Here is a 24,410-nt window from a genome sequence, read left to right as displayed (position 1 = left end):
TCGGTGATGTATTAGCGGAATATTAACCCGAAGTAGGGCTGGACATCGTGCTCACGAAGAGTATAAAAGACCAATGCATTCTAATGTACAGCGTCTCTCACTGAACACACTGAACCACGCTGGAGTTCGTTGTGTTGCACTGAGGGCCGATAGCGATCTGATTTTGCTCTGTTCTTCGTAACTGGATTCAGTATAAAATAAAGTACTTTGTATGTTCCTTTGTAACCCGTGTTCGGTGTATTTCCTTTTGGGGTACTCGGCCTCGATATTTTGATTTTGTTTTCACAGTCGGAACATCCCATCGAAAGAACGTTACCAGGTAAGAAAGTAACTTGTTCTTCGAGGGGATTGGTTCCTCCGACGTATTACACATCTATGACAGACTCCCAAAGCAGTACCAACGTATGGAGGTGGGAAAAGGATTTAGAATTTTAGAATGCCCAATTAAATTGCAGAATAGAGGACCGCCTTGCCAAAGGTCAAATCTTGCCCATGGATAGAATCCAGGGAGTAGTGCTTTACAAAAGTATGGACATGTGGCTGCTTCACAAATGTTACGAATGGGAACACCCTCCTGCAGAGCAGTAGAGGCAGCCACACCCCTGGTAGAATGGGCCCATAAACCGACCGTAGGGTCCTTACCCGCTAAGCGGTAACATTCAGAAATTGTCAAGATAATCCATCTAGACAAAGTCTGCTTAGTAACAGCTTGTCCCAAACACCTTCCAGCGTATAGTACAAAGAGCTGATCGTCCACTCTGACCAGGGACATGCGTGAGATGTAGAAAATTAAAGCTCTCCTAGGATCCAACCTATGGAGCCTCTCCTCTTCCTTACCAGGATGCGGAGGAGGATAGAACGCCGGAAGAATGTCCTTCTGGCTTAAATAAAATTCCGATACAACCTTCGGAAGAAAAGAAGGACGAACCCTAAGGACAACCCTGTCCTTATGGAACACCGTGAAAGGTGGCTTAGTGGATAGTGCCTGCAACTCACTCACTCTGCGGGCGGAAGTAACCGCAACTAAAAATACAGTTTTAAAGATAAACAGTCTCAAAGGACAAGAATGTAAAGGCTCAAACGGAGATCCCATTAGGAATTTTAGAACCAGGTTCAAATCCAGGTTCAATGTGGGAACACATTAGTGAGCCCTTTCAGAAACTGAGAAATCAAAGGAATCTTAAAATAAGAACACTTCTCAGACGAGTGGTTAAATATGGACAGCGCCGCCAGGTAACCTTTAATGGTACCCACTTGCAGGCCCTTTTGGGCTAACAAAAGCAAAAAAAGACAGCACCACAGGAATGGCACATGAAAAAAAGATCCACATTCTTAACCCTGCACCAGTTGCAGAACTTTCTCCATCGGCACAGGGACTTTGCTGCAGGCCTTCTGGCCAAAAGCAACACCTCCATCATGTCTTCACGGAGGTCCCAATCCTTATACCTCAACCTTTCAGAAGCCAAGCATGAAGGTTGAGAGACTTGACCTCTGGATGGAGAACCTGACCCCCCCCTCCCGTGAGAGCAGATAGTCTTGGTAGGGAAGACGGCGTGGAGGGCAGATGGACACAGAGTACCACGTTCTCCTGGCCCATGCCGGAGCAATGAGGATCATTCTGGAACCAAACCTCCGTAACTTCTTCAGCACTTGCGGAATGACGGGGACTAGAGGAAACGCGTACAGCAGTGGGAAGGACCACTCCACTACAAACGCTTCCCCTAAGGCTCCTCTTGGAGGAAATTCACGCAAGCAGAATCTTTCACACTTCCGGTTGACACTGGTGGCGAAGAGATCCGATTGTGGGGTCCCCCAAAGGGCGAAGATCTCCAGGAAAATCTCCTTAGCCAGCTCCCACTCGTGATAGACCGTGCTCTGCCTGCTCAGAGCGTCCACTGCCTCATTTTCGTCTCCGGCCAGATAAACTGCCGAGATCAAAATTTCCTGGGGGATGGCCCAGAACCAGAGCTGCTTCGCCTCTCTGCACGGCCCTCCCCATTTTTGTTGAGGTAGTCCATGGCCACTGTATTGTCCGTCATAATCAGGACATTCTTTCCCCGCACAGATGGCAGAAAAGCCTTCAGAGCTAGCCTGATTGCCCTAAGCTCCAACAGATTGATATGGATTCTGGACTCCGACGGAGACCAACGACCACTGACTGTGAACTTGTTGGCATGAGCTCCCCATCCCGTGAGGGATGCGTCCGTCACGATCGTCAACACCAGCCAAGGTAGCCAAAATGGAGCCCCATTCATCAGATTGCCTTCAACGGCCCACCAAAGAAGATCCTGGACAACAGAGGGCGGCACCTGAACGGGATCCGACATCCTGCCGGAGAACTATTACCACTGCATCTTGAGAGCCCACTGCAGAGATCTCATCCACAGCCAGGGCACCAGGAGAATGCCGGGAGACTCTGGGCATGTTGAAACTTGTTCACCATCTGCAGAATGTGAGCAGCCCTAACCTGGAGAGGAAAACACAGCCCCAGGGACGTGTTGAGCACTGCTCCAATGTACTGGAGCCGCCGGGTAGGTGTCAAGTGGGACTTCTTTAAGTTGAGGGAGAAGCCCAGCCTCTGAAGGAAGTGGCAGGTGACTGACAGATGATCCAGGACTTGCTCGGGAGAGCACGCCCTGATCAACCAATCGTCCCGGTAGGGGTAGACGTGAATCCACCCTTTCCTGAGATACGCTGCCAACACCACCATGAGCTTGGTGAAGACGCTCGGGCAGAGTTCAATCCGAACGGCAGGACCCGAAACTGAAAGTGCGAGTCGCCAACCGCAAACCTCAGGTACTTCTTGTGCTTGGGATGAATAGGCACATTATTTCGGGATCAAAAAATATGGGGAATACCATCCCTTGTTCCTCTCCGCTACAGGCAGCAGGTCTATGGCGCCTTTCTCCAGCAGGGATTTGATTTCCTGCGCAAGGAGCGGATCGGGACTTTTCAAAGAGAGATTCCCTGGCTGATTGTCGTGAGGCCTCTGCCGGAAAGGAAGACAGTAGCCGTGGGCTATGATTTCCAGAACCCACACATCTGAAGTAATGGCACGCCATTCTACAAGATGCTGTGCTAGCCTTCCCCCAACCGGCGAACCATGGGACATGGCCTCATGACTGAGCTGAAGCGGCTGCGGCAGTGCCTGAGGGCAAAGAGGCAACTGCCCGAGCGGCCTTACCACCTCAAGTACCCTGTTTTGCAGCTCTGGTACTCCTACGCTGGCCCCTTTGACTTGGAGCTCCCCTCGATCTACCAAAGGTAGAGAAGTATCGAAAGGAACCTCCCCTCCATTGCTGTCCCCTAGGACGAAAAGGCAGAGGTTGGCGAACTGCAGCGCTCAACGACTTTGCTGCAGCTTTGGAGGTCTGCAACCTCTCAAGGCTCTCGTCAGCATTGCTGCCAAAAAGATGTTCACCATCAAAGGGCATGTTGAGAAGCCGGGCTTGTACATCAGGAGCAAACCCCGACTTCCGCAACCACGCAAATCGGTGCATCACAGTGCTACAAGGGCAAGAAAGCCATCCCTTTCCTTCAGGAATATGTTCAGCCGCCAAAGAAACAATTCCACAGAGTGTGAGTGAAACGTGCCAAGGCACTCACAGAGTTGGCTGCTTTCAAAGCCATACCCCCTGAAGAAAATACTTTCTTCGCCCAACCGTCAAAATGTTTGTCGTCCCTATCAGGAGGGATGGTAGGGTACGACGCCTGCTTTGCTGGAGCCGTAGACGCCTGCACCACCAAACTCTCCGGAGTAGGGTGCATGGACAAGTAGCCGGGGTCGCCACTGGCTGGATGGTATTTTTTTGGCAACGACTTACCCACTGCCAGGAGACTCTCTGCAGCAGTCCAAGCCGCCGCCGCCACCACCACCCTTCTTTGCAAGGCCATATGAAATGGCAGTACCGGGTCAGTTGGTGGACCTTGGTCCAAGATATCTGTCAGGTCATCCTGCAGAAAATCCACTAGTCAGGAACCTCATCAGGCACCAAACCTTCATCAGACCCTTCATCCACCTCAGAGATGTAATCCAGAGGCTGTAATAAATGCCTGGATGAGGGCACAGAAAAAGGCTCAAAGACAGGCCTCACCGACTTCTTCAGGGCCTTCCTCGGAGTTTCCCCCGATGCACGGGGTACCTCCGGTAAAGCCTCTACAAAAGGCGTTGAGGGCATCAACAGAATCGGCATCGAACGTTGTGCCGATGGTTTCGACACAGGCCTCGAGGGCGGTGCCCCGAGCGTGTCCTTCGACGGCCTCAGCGCCGATGGTGTCGATGTCTTCTGAGAAGACCTCACAGGCTGCGACGGTCTTGAGGGCGTCGAGGACTGGGACCTGGAGCGGGCATGGCTAGAGCGATCCACCTTGTCCGATCGGGACCTCGAAGGCTCCCGATGATCGCGCCGACCGCCCGAGTCCGAAGGCGTGCGAGCGGTGGCCCTAGCGCGTTCCCTGCCGGATTCTCTCGAAGGCGTGGGCGGAACAGAGCACTGCAATTCGAAAATCGCCATCATCTCCTTCCGAAATGCATCCCATTCCGCAGGAGAGGAATGCTTGTTGGGACAAGCAACCTGCCGTCTGGCGGAGTCCTCGGACAAGGACGGGGAAGGCGACCGGCGACGGCGCTTCCGCGAGTGCCTCGAAGAGGCAGAGGAATGGCGGGAACCACTCCCGGACCGAGACACCCTGGATTTACGCCGACGTCTCAGAGTCGCCCCTCGAATCATCGGTCGAAAGCCCAGCGGATTTTGACTTTCAGGGTTTGGAAACTCTACCTACAGATAGCTTCTTCTTCCGCTCCCGCAAGGCCTTTGACGTTGACGACTGGCAAGCGTCACAGTTATCGGTGGCGTGGTCCTCGCCAAGGCACCAGAGGCAGACGTTGTGCGGGTACGTAAGTGACATCTTAGAACCGAAGTCCGGACACTTCTTGAATCCCAACCGCGGGGTAGAAGACGACGAAGACATGATATCTTCACAAAACACCAAGTTCGAAGAACCGATAGAATCGGAAGAACCGAGATCTCCGAAGCAAACACGTTCGCAGAAAAAACAGAACTGAGGCTACGGGTGTCGTGCGTCCTACTTATAAAGGTGAGGTCGCCTCAACAGAGGCCCTCTTGGACAGCATTTCGACATCATCGACGCAGGCGCAGACAATTTTCCGCAGCAGCACAGCTGTGGTGATTATCTGTCATAGACGTGGAATACGTCGGAGGAACCAATCCCTTCGAATCGTCTTCTTAGATAATTAAAGACTAAGAAATCTAGTATCGACTAATTGAGATTTTTGTTAACACAATATATTTAGTTATAAAAAGGTGACACTGTTGGAAGAGCGCATTAGATGGAAGCAAACCCTTTATGCTTTGTCATTTTCAATTTACTAGGCAAGGGCTTGGCCTAGTAGTGCCAGACTCTGCAGGTCTCTAATAATATACTAATCTCCTGTTGCATAAACAGATTGCACTCTGCTTAATCTTTATACCTAAGCTCCCACCTTAGCTTGGTCTAGCCACTTCCCATATTTATTTATTTTAGCTGTATTGCCTTGAAAGTGAGCCAGGTAATCTTGAGACTTTTGTGCAACTTTTTTGCAGTTGGTGAAGGAGAGCTGAAAGAAAGCTGGCAGCGGGAAGAAGCTCAGAACTTTGAGTTAAGCACCATTTATTTATTTTATTTCTTGTTACGCGTCACATGCCCAAGGGCCACACGGCGCACAAAAAAAAAAAAATACAGACAAGTTACATGAGCAGAGAACGAAGGACGTCAGCAAGGGACTGGTTATTGATTAAATAGATATGATTTTTGCCGCTCTTATTGCCAATGGAAGCGTGTTCCATTCCCTGGGAGCTAGTACTGGGAAGCTATTGCCACCAAACCTTGCCAATTTAAACTTTTGTTGTTTAAGTTTATGGCCATCACTGGATCGTAAAGAACGGGAAGGAAGATCTACGATAAGTCGTTTTGGCAGGTACAAAGTAGTAGTCAATGTCCAGCACTTGTAAGTTAATGAGAGGCTCTTGTGAAGGAACCTGTGTTTGACGGGTAGCCAATGTAAGGCCCTTCTAGATTGAGTGACGTGGTCCTGTCTGTGTATCCCGAAGACTGCATGCACTGTCCCCTTCTGGGCCACCTGTAGGGATTGCACATTAGCCTGTGTTGTTCCTGATAACAGGCTGTTCTTTCTTGTGTTGTTGACATCCCTGCACAATGGTTAGCATAGGTTTTGGACACAGGTGGACTTTGAAGTTGAACTCTTTGACTCAGACTTTTCTTAGTTTCGTTCAGGTAGAGAAATCCCACCTTAGCATAGGGAAAGTTAGGCATTATACCATCCTGACATTTAAGTTAATAAATATATTGAAAGTTAAGTCTGTTGTGTGTGTCTTGTTTCACAGCCAGCATGGATTTTCTCTGCCGGTGCAAATGCTGGAGATCCCTAGGGGTCCGCCAGCCTTCAGCACCAGCATAAAGCAGGCAGACCCCATGGGGATCCATTGCACGCACTGCCTGCCATCTACAATTACAATTAAACCCTGCATGCTTGCCATCCATGCAAGCATGGCAAGCAGCGCTCACAATTAAAAGTACACTCTGCATGGCATGCAAGCATGTCGGGCAGCGTTTCATTTCTGTTTGCATGTATACGCAACCTTTTGCCTGCGATTCTGCACTCTGCCTCACAAATGACTAAACGTTGATGGCTGGGACCTGGTTAAGCCCGAGTGCAAACGGCACAGGTCACCTCCATCAAATTACAAAAAGGAGTAACATGAGTTCCTAATGGTCACCTGTTACGGAGAATTCTCAAAAATGTGCCAATTCCCTCTACCTTAGATACCCCAAGAAACCTTTTGGGGTCTTGATTTCTTTACCTGGAGAGAGTGTGAGCCTTTTTTTCCCAACTCTCTCATGTATTTCGATGTGAGTTTATACACCGTTTCTTTTTGGTTATGGAGTCTAACCAACGCCATAGGCATCATCTTTTACAATTGTGTCACATAGCACCTTCAGTGCAGTGCCACAGGGAAGTCTGAGATTTCCCAAGGTTTAAATACCTTCGCTGGGATCAACTACTGTTTCCCAGAACAGTGGAGTGAAATTTACTTCACTTAGGCCTGTACATTTCTAGACCCAGCACATCCTATCTTACAATACAGTGCTGGAGGGGTTACTTAGTATCCCCTATGTCTAGTTACTCATGTTACAGTCAAATGTTACCCTTTCCTCTCAGAATGGCTGGTGGCAGTGGTTTTACAATAAACTACCATGATTTACCCTGATTGCGAACTGTTCGCAGCTCCGGTAACGTTAAATGGCGGGAGCCATGTTTTTCAAGATGGCGCCTGAGCCTCCTTTGTTAAAACGGGCCCCGGTCTTTTTTCACCATTTCTTTGTGGAAAGGTCCTACTCGAGTTTTTGTCTGCGTGCCAAACCAGGTTTGGTCTCTTTGTTCATTTACCTTTGGCGGGCTTTAAGAGTGAAACCCACCTCTGGCTCCTGAGCGTCTGGGGTAGGCAAGAAGTGAGGGAGGTGCCCGAAACTCCCTGTGCTTAGTCTCTTAGGAGACCCAAATGCACTCTGTGGTGATTGGCTGGCTGTCTGTCTGGGAAGGACAGCCACCCTGCTGGGTGAGTGGCAGCTAGGCTGGAATTAATGGGAGAGAACTGAATAAAAGGCGAGTCTCTTGGCTTGGACGGCAGAGTCGACCACTGGACGAAGGAACAGAAGAAGAGCTTGAAGAGGACGGCTGCTGCAACTCCTGGACCGTTGGTTTGCCCGGTGAAGTCCTGCTGCAGGTCCGAATTGCCAGGTTCGCATCGACAGAGAAGCCCTGCAAAGGACGACTCTCCTTTTGAGTTGGTAGGACCAATCAACTCCTAAGTAAGCCACCTGAACACCCATCTCGAAGCTGGTTGCATTTCCTCAGAGTGCTGCAGGAAACCGTAGAGCCAGGGAGAGGGACACCAGATTGTGTGCGTTGCTTGTAAGCTGGCCTAAAGCTTTTGGAAGATCCTCCACTCTCCCACGAAGCAGGACTAACCAAGCCTGACCCCCGCCCCCTCAGTTGAGTGCGGGACCTCAGATGTGAGGAAAGTCCACCTTGACAGCCAGGAACCAAGCTTATTGCCATTTGCTGTACTGCAAGGAGCTGAAAGGCGAAACTGCCAATGAAAGTAAAGTTTGCCGGTTGCCAGCTTTGATGGTGCCAGTACAGTGCAGGAGTCAGACATCCTCCCTCTTGTCCCCACGACTGAGGCCCTGGAACAGCGAGATCTGCACAGCTGTACAGGAACAGAAGTCTTCAGATGCATCTTTTTCTTCTTTACAACAGTACTATAAAACTAGTCTAAGAGAACTTACCTCTTACTGTGGAAGTGCTTGGAACTTCTGCAACTCACAAGTCTATGCAGCTTGTGGCCCTACATTTGATTCTTCTTGTTCTGAAAGTAAGAACTTGTGCAAAGACTTTTCCATTTACTTACCTGAAGTGTTGCATCCTATACAAAGACTTTGGCCTATTGACTTTGGCTTAGGCTATTGAATTGATTGACTCTTCTCAGACCTATCTGAAAGTATTTTCCCTGCTTATGACTATTTCTTGTGTTCTAATAAGGTTTGCCTTTTACTTACTTTTTAAAGAGTATTCGGTATGCCAACAGTAAGGTATTAATGTCCCCAGCACCCTTGTTACTGAAGTCACCTGTGGGTGTAGGTTGTGCCTGTGGGCCATCCCAAAAGGGCCTTGTCTGATCCATAAACTCAAAGTATACAGTATTGAAGTATATTTGTGTGTTACTATTCTATTGCTCCCTTCTGAAGAAGGTTTTATAACTGACTGATTAATACATTATTAACTGTTTATGCAAGAAACCTTGAGAGTAAGAGTTTATTTTAACTGTGAATCTTTGTGTAACTCCACTACAGCTCACATTTCCCCTCTTCAGATAAGCCTGGCTGCTCAACATGCTACCAAAACTGTGTAGTACAAGCTTATACCAAAGGTTGGTTGCCTATACCTGTAGTCATAGTTTGTAGTGTTCCCAGAGGGTACTGCATTCAAACTTTGCCCATCATCGCCATAGAAGGGCAGGACTTTTCTGAAGAGTTATTTGAGTGATGGTGCATAAAGTCAAAGTCAAAATGAATCAATTATTAGTGGTTTAAATAGTGCTTCATGCCCGACTCCTCCAGCTTTTAAGCATTTGAGCAGGGATCAAACCGATGTTGCACGGTATTGTCCTGTTCCCAAGGTAAGAGCTTTACACCTGAGCTAACCTCCCACTCAAGCTGAAACAAAATAAAGGATAGGCCCCACTCTACAAACATTCAACTAGTCTGAAATTGTTAACTTGTTTGACAACTATAACCGAGTATTTCATTGGTATGCACCTGAAGCAGGAGAATGCCTGTCAACTATTTTTCAGTAGACATTGAACGAGCCATCAGACAGCAATGTTGCATCCCTCCAGGGAGCCCTTCACTTAAGGTGAGTATCAGTCACTTGTATTCCCTACAAACGGTAAAATACCCTTTCCTTCTACCCCTCTCCCCCAAAATATAAGGCATAAAAACACCCGAACAAAAAATAGGAACAAAAAATAGGAATGCAAGGACACAGAGTCAGCCCCTTGCTTCAAGACACAAAGCTCTACAGATCTATTTGGATCAGTTGCGCCAGAAGAGCAGTGCTACCAAAAGGGTTCTAGTGTTACTGTCAGATCTGAAAGGGAACTTTGAAGTAAAAATGCCTCTTATAGTTTGCATGAATTACTAGGTGTAAAGAAGTGCAGATTACACAAACATATCTGTTTAAAAGTTGCAACAAAAAAATACCCCTTTGTCAATGGGAATTACTTTTTTACTCCCTAAAAATCCTTTTTACTCGCAATTTCATAAATAAGGAGGAAAATATACCCACTTCAAAATATTATGTGGAGTTCTCCTGCCTCTCGGTCTTGATAAAAGCCCTGCAGATGACCTAAAGGTGACAGTCCAAGCTCCAAGCCATAAATCAATCCACATCATCTTTCTAACCATGAAGTGGCAGCACTGTGCTCTCAACTGAGCACCCACACACCGAGAACAAAACAGGCCTCCAGCAAACAATGGGAGAATCTCAGGCTTAGCCTTGGAAGACCTCTGCCAACTCCCATGAACCTCAGAATATAAGGCATAAGCATAAAGCATAAGAAAAAAAGCAGGATCAGATAAGTAAGCATGGCAAGATTAAGTTTACCTTTTTACATCATGAGATGAAGACACAACCTGGTTCTTGACCCATGCAGCAGATCTACATAGAAAAGTGCTTTCTTGATGTAAACTTCCGAGCTGTTGTATAAGAGAACCAAATCCCAACAGCCATGTTTGCTGTAGCTTAGACAAAAGAAAGCCTGGAAAAAAGAATGCGTTCAACAAACGTTTGAAAAGATAAAAAATAACATCAAAAGCGCAATTCCTGCTAACATTGGTGACCAAATTTGACTTTCAGTCATTAACGGACATTATTTTGAACAAGCTTAAAATCTTAAGCAGTTTCTTTAAAACATTCACATTTTATTTGTAGGTATTATAGGATTTACAAAGCGCAAACCTACTTGTTTGCTGACTTTATTTCTCTAAAGACACTTCCTTCTCCAGCTTCATGTTTTCATGAACATTAGGACTACTCCACATCATTGGGTAAACCTCCACGTGCCGGCAATTATGGTTGTGCTTTTAAAACATTATCAAAAATCAAATGGTTGTTCACCCATAAGAAACATATGTTTCATTTATTTTTCCACCAAAATAAGAGGGCCTCCTTGGATACAAGGCTCAGTCAGGTGAGGCATTTTCTCTTAAGCATTTTTTCAAGTTCCTTGTGCTTTCCAATTTTTCATTCAGGTACACGGTCATTGCAAGTGTGCATTTTTTATTTTACTTTTAAGCACTCAGAGGTGTGATGGACATTTGTTTGGCTTGGGCAAGTCTATATTCACTTTTGGATTTGGCAGAATATGGGCTAAAGAAAGCAGTTACTTCTTTCTATCAAGCTTAACAATATAAAATCAAGTAAAATAACATACTGAAATTTCTCAGCGCGCTGCATTAACAGAAACATCATGACCCTGCAATTAAGTACATGTTCTCCATAAAGGGTATGATAAAGCAAAGCCCCCTTGCCTGGCTCTGGGTATCACCCAGATGGTGACTCTGATGGCCGGGTTCCACACTTAGCCAGTGGATGTGGGCACAAAGGTGGTATGCAGAGGATATACTGGTCCCTCCACCTTGGTCCCCATCCCTGTGGAGGGGACAATCACAGTTCTGCACCTCAGGATAGTCTAGGGACTCTACACCTACCGGTCAGGAAACAGCCGACACAAAGCTTTTGGACCATTACCCACTATAATAATAATTAAACAATATCCAGTTTTATATAGCGCTACAAACCCACAGGTATCTCAGCGCTGAAATAACAGTTAATATTATTCTCCCACCGTGTGATATTGAATTTATTGACCTCAGAAGGATGAAAGGCTGAGTTGGTCCTGCCGGGACAAGAACATGCACCAGCAGGCTGCGCACAGATGTCTGAACGAGCGCTCAACACGCTGTGCTATCTGACCAGCCCTATGTGTTAGGGCGGACCAAGGACCACCGACCGAAGTGGCTACACAGTGCTGGCCTTGCATCGTCTGTGCACTGTTATGTGGGAAATAAGGAAGTCAGTGCACACTCGTCAACAATTCGCTGTTCATCTCAGTGAGCTCCCGGGTTCCTGAATTCTGCAGTTTGAAGTCTTCAACTACCCCTTTTGGTTTACCGTATTCTTTTTTGTATTTCTTTTGCCTTGCTTACTCCTCTACATCCAATCTCCCACTTTCCTCTTCCCATCGTCCTCATTGTATCCTGCTGATATCTCAGACCGATTCTCCATGTACCAGTTTCTGGCCTGTTTTACTGGACCGCGTGTGGATTGGACTTTGTTTGGACTCTTGTTGCAATCCAGTTTTGAAATCGGAATTGACCTTGGTTTTGTTTAATTCTGGATCCATTTTGTTAGATTGTGGTTTGGACATTTTAGTTTGGTGAACTATTCGCTTTTTCTGCACAGATTACGGTCTGGGGTTCTGCGGCCACTGACTCTGCCCGCTAGCATCCCACTCAGCATCATGGCTTGAGTGTTTAGATACTGTTGCAACTTTCTTCCGTATACCAAATAACTGTTCTCTGGGAGTTTGCAGGACCTGTGGTGAACTCTGGGGAACCATGGATGCAATGTTGCTTTTTTGGACTTTCTGAATGCTGAGACCTCAGCACAGGCAGAAAAGTTTCAGATGCATTTTTCCCAGCAGGAAACTCTCTCAACAGGCATGACATGTTGCTAGTTCCCTAAACAAAATACTCCATACATTTACCCAGTATTTCTTGAGCCTTAATATCACATGCTAGAAACACAGAAGAGCTCAGCACAGGCAGCAACTGGGAGAGTCAAAGGGGAAAGGTGAAAACCCAAGATGGCAGACAGCCAATTATAGCATCAGCCTAGCTCATTGGCCCCACAACAGCCTCAGGTGTACACAGGTAGGACAACCAATCACAGACCTCACCAAATTGCCTACCACAGATGCAGACCTTCACTAGAAAACCCACCCGGAGAAGGAAGGACTCCACTATAAAGGCACCCAGCTCAGGTCAGGCAGTGCAGGATGCTGGAGAAGGTTGTGGAAAGCAGTGAGACAGAGCTAGATCAGGGTAGGAGGGATGTTTAGGAGGCGCTGAAGGCAAGAGAGAGGAGGAGATGCAATCAGAGGAGGAGGCGGCAGAGGTGGTAATAATATCAGAAGAGGAGGTGGTCATGAGAGAAGAAGAAACGTCGAGAGTTGAAGTATCAACATTTAAGGGTAAGAAGGAGCAACCTCTTACCCATGAAGTGCAGCATGGTACGAGGACGCAGGGCAGGAGGAAGAATGAGACACCAGCAGCAAGGTCAGAGGAGGAGTAGTCAGGGTGGCGGGGAGGAGACTGGAAGAGAGAGGGATACCAGAGTTTGGGGACAGCAACAACCCTTGGACCCACTTTCATCCAAAAAGATCTTGCTGTTGTTAGAACAGCTGGCTCAACTAAAAACAAAGACTGCTCACAATTGACGAACAAGGCCAGAATAATCCCGGGGAAACCCACAATGCCAATGGTGAAGCTGACACTTTATCACACTCAGTGAGAGAGACTTGGTTCTTGGTATATTTTCATTCCTTTTTGTTAACATATATCAATAAAGGATTGTGAATAACTCCTCACATGTTAGATTATTTATGCAGCCTGCAATGGGCTCCTGGTACAGTCACCAGTAAGCAGTTCACCCCATAAACTTACACGCTTTGCAGAAATGCAGGACAATAAATGATGTTATGATTTATATTGTGCACAGCTGCCATTTGTTCGGTCTCCTGGAGCTCTGGAATCTGAAAATAAGAGAATTTTTATAGTGCTGAGGAGTGCTGTTACTCAGCAGAAGCCCTGCAGTTGAATGAACATATGCTTAGTAATTTACAGAGTATTACTGCCCCAAACAGACGTTTTTCTTTAAAGAGTGGACAGACTCCGCCCCTCTACACCAACTGCCCATAAAAAAAACAGCATGCGCGCATTTGTCGAGTGCAGTTACGCAGTTGGGCAAAGGGATGGAGGATAAGTCCAAATTCTCTTAATCTGTGGCTCACAATGCATGCTTAGCATTTTCAAAGTCAATATGTATTTCACATTGTGACTCTAGTTAAAGTATCATAATCATGCTTTGACTGTCCAGACTCTATACATTGAGCCGCTGAGCCGGCACACCACAAGCTCCACCTCCAAACGTACCCAATCGCTTACGATTGACATCAGACTTTTGCAAACTCTGCAACCCTACTACGATGGCTGACCTTAATACAGTTCCTATTGATGCTCTTAACACCATGGCATGTTCAGTTGATCATGCTATGGCGCAGAACATGCTGATGGAATTCACTGAAATTTTAGACACCAACATGGCGGATATTGCTCCCACATTCAATGCAAAGCCATCAGTTCTAATTTTGACAGAGGATGTTTCTAACACAAACAGAAATTGGGACCTCAGACGTGTACATTAATAATGTAACTGCTCGGGTGCAGATGCATGCAAAAAAAAAAACCTCTAATTTCTTTATTACTAATTTGGATGCAACATATGGTATGAGAGAAAGTGGTTGTGATCAGGACCCGGCAAATGTTCCAAATGTAAGGACAAAATAGATCATTCTTACTTCTCTGATTGTTATAAGCAATCAAACAATTGCAGAAGTCGTGATAGTCCCAGATACATAGGTCAGTTTGCAGGGTCCTCAATCACCTAGTCTTTCTTGTTCCCCTATCCTATATGCAAACTCTTTTGCTTCATCTGTATCCTCTGACATCTCATATGTGAATCCCACTCCAAGAAGACTAATAAACAATAGACAAGATTCTTCGAAATCACACTTGCCGTAATGAACACGGCCTTGACATCCTTGGCTAGACTATATAAAGCCTTGGATGCCAAAGTCCTTACCCAGAATACCAGGTTGACTGATTTAGCTGCTGTTCTTGCAGTAAGAGATGAGGTAATTAACACTAACAGCAAGAGGGCAAAAATCTGACAGTGCAAACAGAATGTGGTCTCGCACCAATCGCAAACACCTCAGTGAACATCCAGTTCTATTACTACTGAAACTTTACAACCTCCAATCATTGCAGATATAAATGAACCTACTGATAATGGCGTTCTAGATCTGAGTGAGAAAGTAACAGAATTTCCATTCTCAGCAGCTAAACCTGCCTTTGACATCTTTGTATGCAAAAATATTGCTACTAAAAGACAACATTAAATGTAACAAAAAAAGTCAAAATCAAAAGTTGCTGTCAAAGGCTATTCAATTTGGCTCGAGAATGTTTGTTCAGTCGCTAACTACTCCCCTCAAACCCTCACTACGATCAACTATAGTAGCTTACATAAAAAATAAAAAGATCATTCAGAAACAAAAGGCGAAGAAGATAACTCCTCAAAACCACAAGCCTGTCCAATTGGCCCAATCTGATTTTTACTACAAACCCTTAGATGAATTAATACATGATGCAGCAATATTAAATTCAGTTCCGAAACCCACCTCCACTACATCCATAGAAGCATTTCCACCTGGTAACACAGACCATGACAGTAACACTGCTTGTGATTTATATAAATTTAAAGATCAATCGCAACTACCTGCCTTTCTTACTTTAGAACAGAGAAGATAGAAGATTGAGATATCAGTGAGATCCTTCATAGTAAATCTATCGACTAAACAAACTGATAATAAGAATTATAAGGAACAGAAATTGCCCAAAACAAAAGAAGTTCTAAGATCAGCACCCGTCAACAACCGAAAACAAGCCCAAGTGTCTGATCAGCAACTAGAAACAACTTGCAGGCAAAATGACTGTCATAGTCTGATGTTGCTATGTAGAGGGGGACCAGAACAACAATATGTTTCAATATGTTTTTAATCAGAACAATCATACTGAGTGTGTTCAGTGACATTCTGATCTTGGAAGATATACAATCCTCGGACATAACATGGGTTGAATTCATCAATGATAATGACCTAGGTAAAGTCAGATTGTGGATTCAATCGGGCATAGTGCTAAATACACTCTAGCAGGCCAGATCACATCTATACAATCTGGGCTTTCTCCTAGAGCAAGAAGTCATAAATGATCAGTTTATCAAATTTCAAGACATGCTAAATGTACAAGCAAGAATCGAGAACTGAACCACAATCATTTTTATAACGACAGTAACATCCATGATAATATTCTTAAAATCACATGTCACCAAGATATATCAAGGACGGATAGGCGAGTTAATTATGTACGCTCGGGCAACACCGCTGACATTTCTACAATGACCATGGCACAAAACTCTAAAACATCATATAGAACATAACAATTTCATACCCCGATAGCTGCCTCTTATAAACATATTCGCTGGCACACTAAAGGGTTTAGGCATTTACTGATGGGTCAAAATGCAATGCTTGGAGAAGCGGATATTATCATGCTTCAAGAGACCTGGCGGACAGAATCACCACTAGGGGTCGACCATGTTTTGCTAACGCTTCCAGCCATAAATCAACACTCTTGGGCGGGCAGCAGCAGGTCTAATGGTTGCCCGAAATATCAATCGAGGAATTTCCCTTGAATCAGGAGCCTCCCCTAATCCTTTCACACAATTGGATAGACTCATAATGGGAACAAATGGGAACCTAGCCCTGATGAATCTCTATTGGAACCATACAACTATTACGGACAACACATTCATAGAAGGAGTAGAACAAATGTTGGACCTCATATTGGATGATCCAAGCATTGGTTTTGTAATTTTAGGAGGCGACTTAAATATTCATTGTATACCAAGTCCACACGTAAAACTATCTCCTATAACCGCTAAATGGCTTGCGTTTATGCATGTCAGACAATTTAAACTTCTTAATGGAGCCATTTTAGGAGATCTTCCTCCGCAGTATACCTGGAGAAAAGGCACCTCATCTTCAATCATTGATTATTTGTTTGTACAAGATAGTATGTTTCAAGCTACCAAGCAATTACACAGCAACAAAGTGATCATGATATCCCGAGTCATTTGGGAATGGCCACAAGCACATCTGAAACCTACCATTCAATATCAGGACCACTTACCTCTAACGGGTGGCCGAAATAGATTTAGATGGACAGACGCATCCTTGGCCAAATTTAGTACTCCCCTTCAAACCAACCACTTCGATCTGAACACGCAAATCTTTGAAGGTCATTATGTTGCGGTAATGAATCTCTTTAAGCAGCAATCAGCATTAAGTACTAAAGGACATTACAGACATGAACATACATTTGATCCTATAGTCCTAACTAAAAATAAACAATTAAGGAAAGACATAAGAGCCTTACACTCTCATGACCAGCTAACGTAGAGTAAACAGCGCCTTGTGGGAAACTGAGTCCAAACGCCGTTATACAAATATGGAAATGGTCCAAAGAAGACAGTCATCTGCGGCAAAGCGGGACCCACTCGCGCGCACCCGAGTGAGTCCCGGAAAGTCCCGCTTTGCCGCAGACTACTGTCTCCTTTGGACCATTTCCATATTCGAATTACAGCGTTTGGACTCAGTTTCCCACAAGGTGAAAACACCCTTAAGGACTTAACATTGGACATTCAATCCAACATTTAATCCAACTTTAAAGTGTTTACACTCTCCTTTTTGTTTGTTTAGGCGCTGTTTACTCTACATGTGGGAGGGACTATAAAATAGTGCCCGAGCGCGCACCCGAGTGAGTCCTGCTGCTTCGCCACGGCAGCGGGGCTGTGGAGGACCTATCAGGAATTCATTGAAGTGTGCTGGTAAGCAAGCAGTCTTGAGATCATGACTCGCTTAACTTTAAAATCAGGGATGCCCTTGCACAGCCCCTTAAAGAGTGTTAAAGTGAGGTGAGTACAAAATTCCAGTGGGGCAGCGCCAATATGCTCCGCCCCTAGACGGGGAGGATTGAAAGACAGGGCAGTGGGAAACGCGGACATCCGTAAAATCTGTAATGGCTCGTGGTCTGCGTTCCGCGCCCAAGCTGCGAATACACCTCAATACAAAAGTACGGCAGGAGTAATTCAGTTGGATAAATCGCTGGAGTTAACAAATCATGATGCTGCTTCTGCTAATTTAAGATTTGTTGTTCCAAATAAAGAGCTGCCGGGCGGTTGCCCGAGGGGGAAATGTTCTATTTCTAATAGTGCTTTACTTGATTCAGTCCCTGTATCAGGGCTTCCGCACTCAGTTCTAGCAGTGCCCCACGACCGGCTGGAGGATCGTGATGATGCTCTGTTAATAGATTTGGATGCAAATGACACGGTCTTTTCAGACCACCTTTTGCCGAACATCTATCAGCGTCTCCAGTCATGTTCTCTGATAGCAGTATAAGTGGGTCGGTTTCTATCAAGGAAACCCCAGGAGTGATAAAATCAATAACTAATAATCACAGTATGAATACATCAGTGGTCTTTCAGCAGCCGGATAATGTATGGGGAATTGCCTTACAGTCGATGAACCTTGAGCTGGCCTCAATGGCTAGATCTGTGACTATATGTGAACAGAAACTAAGTGTACAGAGGGAGTGCCTGGAAAAAATGATGGTATGGCAAGAGAAGAACTCTTGTCAAACTGTGAAAGTATGGGATAAGAGTGTGTCAACATGTGAATTGTTGCCTTGCAAGTTTTCGGTAGCATCCCAACCATAATGTGGTGTAGACATCAGTCAAACGACCGGAAATGTTCCTTATGCTGCTAAAAAGCCCTTTGTGATTAAGTCAGTAATTCCATGTTTTGATAATATCATTTTTGAAAACCCAAGGGGAGGGCTGGGTCTGGTTCCGGCAGGGAGTGATGGATCGAAATCATTGCCTCCTGTTATGGACGTAGTCCAAAAAGAACATGTAAAAGGTAAGAATGTTATAACAGCTGCCCACCCAGTGAGTCAAGCAGACAAAAAAGGAAAGACTGGGGATAATAAAACAAAAAAAACTCCCAAAGAATCAACAACCCCGAAAAACATAGGGAAATCCTCAGTAAAACACTTCTTTAAGGCGATCACTGTTCCAAAACGCACCTCCATAACAGCATCGCAGGCAATTAAACAAAAATATCAAGTGCTTGCGCTTGAGAGAATAAATGAGCCCCTAAAGTTTACCCCAGCCCAGGCAATGGAATATCCGCCATTGGATGAGCTCATGGAGGTGTTAGCAAACAAAGAGTGCCTTGTGAGTAAAAGAACAAACATAGAGGCAACTCAAACCCCAAAGGTAGTGGTGGAATTGAACCACGCCCGAGAGGCAATAGAATCATCTCTTGCCGTACAGTGGGCCGAAATTCGGAAAGCTGTTGATGCCTATATGGATGGTTTGACTCCAGCAGTACTTATTCCACCTCCTCAAAAGAGCTCAATCGGTGGTTTGAATAGCCAACAAATTCCCGCTAGTAGACGGCACCCAGAGTGCCCAGAGGAGACTGTTGTAGTAGGTTCGGGTAAACAACAGCTCCAGTAAGAGATATGCGCGTAGAGCCCAAGCTGAAATTCTGTGAGTGATGGTATTCATATCCAATCTCAAGAGTTAGGTAGGCAAAATGGAAACAATGGAGATCTTTCACATATGTCGGAGGCTATTATGTCCCTAATTGAGAGTGCCCTGACTAAGATCCAAGGACATAATCAACAATCAGAGGCACTACCCCCGCCTATCTCTATGCCCAACAATGGGGGAAGATATTTGAAACCCCCGGTTCGGAGTAGGCCTTCACAGTATGCTCTAGCCCTGGCCTGTAGGAGGCCGCCGTGCACACAATATGATTTAAATAGACGTGCAGTGTTGGCAATTTTCACTGAGATCCCACAATTAGATGATGATGTCTCCTCTGACATGGTATTGGTTGAATTCTCTGTGAAGGGCCAGTTAAACTCGATTAACTTGTGGTTTAAATCTCGTGTTGTACAAAATGTAATCTGGCAGGCCAAGGATGATCTGTGTGCTCTGGGATTTGCTCTTTCGACTGTGTCAGACCAGACATCAAGATCGACTACCCCCTGCCAGCCAACATCAAGGTCGACTACCCCCTGCCAGCCAAGGAGTTGGCAAATGGGCGATGGGGGCTTGGGGGAATATAAAAGTACAGAAAACACAGCCCCGGCTCTTTGTTGGTATGAGTAATCGTTTGGGAAATCAGAAGTAATGTGATGAGGGGGCGGGGGTAAAACAGATATCCCTGGTCTGTTGGAATACCAGGGGTTTTAGCCATCTTATAAATAATGACTATACAGACTTGAGTGATTGTGATATTGCATTGCTTCAGAAGACGTGGCTCACGACTGTACCCATCTGGGATAACCACGAAGTGTTTTTGAATCCCGCAATTAAAGCTGTGGTGGGTCGCCCAAGTTCAGGGCTCTTAAAGCTAAAGATAAGATGGGTAGTGAGTTGTTGTCGGAACTGTGGGCCATGCCAAATAAATATATGATTTTGGTGAAAGTATTCGTTGGAGATCACAGATACGCAAGGTTAAATATTTACTGAAACCCGATTGCCATGTCTGACGATAGTTTCTTTAATGATCTAAATGCAATCTTGAACATGGTAGTGCGGGATCAAAAAGTAAGAGCACTAGTAGTGGCAGGTGATCTGAACCTAAATTGCCAGAGTGAGCTTGGCAATAAAAATAAAACAAGATTCAGAAGATGGTCCTCTTCAGTGAAAGCGAGAGGGCTGATTGCTCTTAATGGGGCATTTAAAATAGACATTCCCCCTACTCCGATCTGGCAAAAGGGTGAAAGTAAATCTACCATTGACTATATTTATGTGAATGAGGACTTGTGGCCAGCTGTATCAAATTTTTCTGTGTCTAAATCTGAGGCAAATGATCATAATGTACTCATGGCAAAATGGGTCACGGGTTCAACAAGCGATAGTCAGGATCATGAGCCCATAAGGGTGTGTGTGTAGTGAACGCCAGAAGAAATAGACTCTGATGGTCGGAGAAAGAAGTAACTAATCTTGAGCGACTGTTGAGACTAGGCTTGCCGGAGTACGGCTTACTGAGTGGGAACGTTCGCAATGTGTAAACCGACCTAGTCCTGGTGCTTCAGGAACAAACTGGCAAAGGAAAACAAACAACACATCTCCATATGTATGATAAGGAGGTGAAAGAAAGGAAAGCGCGATTACGCGCCAAATTAAAATCTGTCCAAAAAGAACCTGTGCATTTGAGGCAACCTTTAATTACTAAGCTAAGAACGTCCCATAGAAATTGGGTTAAAAGCCACTGTGCCTTATTATTCCAAGAAGATGGAGCCAATATCTTAAAGATCTTAGCTGGCAAAAATATCGCAAATATGTGGTCGGCTATAAGTAATTCTGTTGTCGCTCCTCAAGTGGCCTTGCAAGCGAGTGCAGTTCAAATGCACGCATGGGTAGTTCATTTCACACGACTGTATGCTCATCCGTTCCCTACAGAGCAAACCAAGCTAGTCATTCCCTCGCTCGCCTTTTACTTGGAGTTCGAGCTGTCTGATATCTTAGCCTTGATCAACTCTGCCAGTAACTCAAAAGCTAGGGGACCGGATGGTCTTTCTAACTTTGAGCTAAAAAAATATCCTGAACTATGGGCGTCCATCCTATATCAAATCTTTCAGCTAATAAATGTAACCCAGAGGCTTCCCAGCTCATGGACACAAGCGATAACAATCCCTATATATAAAAAGGGGGATAGACAAGAGCTGAGTAGTTATAGGCCCATCTCTCTGCTCGATGTACCGGGAAAATTGCTCGGACGGCTATTATTAGGCAAATTGCAGGAATGGCTAAAGAGTAAAAAACTAATAGACCCCCTGGAAACAGGTTTTGTAAAGGGCCTGGGAACCATTCCACATATAATATCAGTGATAATGATTAAAGACCAGCAGGTGGAACGTATGCAAACCCTGTATATGGGTTTCATTGATTTCAGAGCCGCGTTCGACTCAGTCGACAGAGATCGGCTGTTTCGAAAATTAATAGAGTACCACTGCCCACACTCCCTTTTGTCATTAATAATCTTGTTTCACTCAAAAACATCAATGAAAGTGCGTATTAGCCTAGATGGGAAGTTATCACCTGAAATGGAGACCCATCGTGGGCTAAAACAAGGTTGTGCACTGGCAGCGTTTCTATTTAATTTCTTTATCCTAGATCTAGGCCACGAATTTGCAAATTGCGAGGGCGATGCCCCGAGGATTGGTGTTCAGCAAATCCCTTATCTGCTATATGCGGACGACTTAGTGTTACTGTCACAAACGCCACAAGGTCTACAACGCATGTTGGTGCGGTTGGGGGAGTATGTTAAAGTAAATAATATGATGATCAATGTTTCCAAATACCAAATCTTAAGATGCCCGGCCACCGCGGGACCCAAGAACCTCGCTGCTGCTCTATCATGGTCACTCCAAGATATTAAATTATTAAGAGTGTCAAAATATAAATATCTAGCGATTGACATTACTAATAGACAAATAAAATCTGCTGAGGTGGCAACTGCTGGGATTAAACTGCAGCACTTAATCTCACAGTCTAGAATTCTAATAAACACATTTGGGAAATTTTCCCTGAAGCATGTGGTATCCTTCTATAAAATGAAGGTGTTACCAATTATGCTCTAAGGTGTGGAGGGCAGCCTGCTTGATAAATGCCATTACTGGGAGATGTTGGAAGCAAGGTATAGGAAGCAGATTCTAGCTCAACATAATGCAGTACCAATTGCGTTACTACGCCATGAATTTGGGTTATTATCCGTTCAACGTCAGGCGGTGTGGAGCCAATGTGCGTTTCTACGCAAATGCATGCTGGGGGTAAAAAGCAGAACCATTCTAGAAGTAATTGGTTATAATCTTTTCAAATCTAGAAATGGATTCTCCCAAGTCATGGCAGAACTACGTGTTAGATCACTTGGCTGAGGCTGATGTGTCCCTACATTTGCTGATTTCGAACCCTGACCGTGCGAAAGCGAAACTCTCAAGCAGACTGGGCTAGAAATTTAGCAAAGTGCACTCAATATAAAGATTTTAATATCTGGACATTTGGATTAAAGAGACATGCAATGATGGCGCCGTATCTAGTGAAATGCCCGTCACAGGTGGTTAGGGCTGACTATCTAAGGTTCAGATTTAATCTATGGGGTACCCGTGATGTCCTGTGTAGGCGGAAACTGATTGCAATGGATTGTAATTACTGCAGATACTGTTTATCAATGGAAAAAAGAGAAACCCTACAACATTTGTTGGTGGAATGTGGTGCTCTGAAGAATGTATGGTCAAGATGCTTTGATGTGTTTTTAATCCACACTGAGGTGACAAGTGATCATATATGGCAAATGTTTTCTAATCCTAGGGAGAGGGTACAGATGGCAATAGTACAATTTTTAAAAATGATACTACCACGAGTCGAAGATTCTCTCAAAGGCATGTGGAACAAAGAGTGAGATTTTGATAGTGGCCTATTTAGGGATCTGTAAAGTTATGAGTTATGTATGACCTGCGGCTATATTTAGTCTGTTTTATTTGATTTTAACACAGATGGGAAATGCTTATCTGAGTAGGCCTTCACAGTATGCTCTGAGGTAGGGGTATTGTTTTGTAATTGTATATTGATGTAGAGGCCTCGAGTTGGGTATCGAAATTGGTGGATGTAATCTGTACCCTTGTGTGATTACCAATATTAGTATGATCTTATACTTTTGTGTTATGTTATACTACTATTGTTGTATGTATTTATGACCGATCATTGTTTATATATGTGCTAACTAAAAAGTTATTAACAAGAAAATTAAAAATGCGCTATAAAAATTGGTCAACAAATCATCAAGCCTGTAAGTTCCAAAAGGATGGTGAACTCATGTTAGCAACTTTATCTACAAAGAAGAGTGCTCAAATATGGGTCCTGTTGAACACAGCAAATCACGATAGCCAACTCCTGTAACAACTGAACCCAATACATGAAACAACCTGGGCTCAATATTATGGCGATTTGTATGCTCCCATACAACAGCCTGAAAATAATATGTGTAACAAGTGGATTGACACTAATACTATCATCGTTGATAGAGATGACATTCTTCACCAAATTTCTAAGCTGAGCAAATCCAGAGCACAAGGACCAGATGGGCTTTCCAAAGTGATGATAAAACACCACCCAGAAGCCTGGGCCACAATACTTACCATCATATTTGCTCAAATACTGAAACAAAAGTGAATACCAACTTGCTGGATAAAATCAATCATGATCCCGATATACAAAAAGGGCTACCAAAATGTACCCATTAACAATCGTCCAATAGCATTATTAGATGTTCCAGGAAAGCTGTGGGTTAAATCCAACACCCTGGCAAATAGAAGTCAAAGAGGGTTTGTACCTGGACTGGGAAATGCAGTAAATGTATCAACTATTGGAATAGTCAAAGCTCAAGGTCATTCTTCGAAACAACCCATTTAAATGGCCTTTGTTGATTTTAACATGGCCTTTGATTCAGTTCCGAGAGAACTTCTTTTTGCTAAAATGGAAGAAGCTGCGTGTCCATCATACATACAAGCATTAATTATGCAATTTTATGCAGATACTTCGGTCCAAATTCGCCTCTCTCAAGACAGTAAGCTCATATTGCCCATTCAAACTGCAAGGGGACTTAAGCAGGGGTGCATTCTTGCATCAGCTTTAATTAACTTTTTCATAACCAACATTGGAAAACACTTTGAAGCTACGGTATCAGATTCTCCAAAAAGTGGCACATCATCTCTTCCACGGTTATTATATGCCA

The 24,410-nt window shown here is 44.7% G+C and overlaps 1 protein-coding gene across 1 annotated transcript in view; it reads right to left on the bottom strand.

Annotated features, from left to right (window-relative positions):
• LTN1 (listerin E3 ubiquitin protein ligase 1) overlaps positions 1-24,410 on the bottom strand; it is a 1,629,727-nt gene that overhangs the window by 1,056,561 nt on the left and 548,756 nt on the right. Inside the window, exon 14 of the mRNA XM_069636371.1 lies at positions 10,247-10,400. Within this exon, the coding sequence (XP_069492472.1) occupies positions 10,247-10,400 (154 nt within the window). The remainder of the gene's footprint in view (positions 1-10,246; positions 10,401-24,410) is intronic.

Source organism: Ambystoma mexicanum, chromosome 7p, assembly GCF_040938575.1.
Source record: "Ambystoma mexicanum isolate Mex_15411 chromosome 7p, UKY_AmexF1_1, whole genome shotgun sequence".
Classification (NCBI taxonomy): Eukaryota; Metazoa; Chordata; class Amphibia; order Caudata; family Ambystomatidae; genus Ambystoma; species Ambystoma mexicanum.
This window is presented reverse-complemented; position numbering and strand designations above follow the sequence as displayed.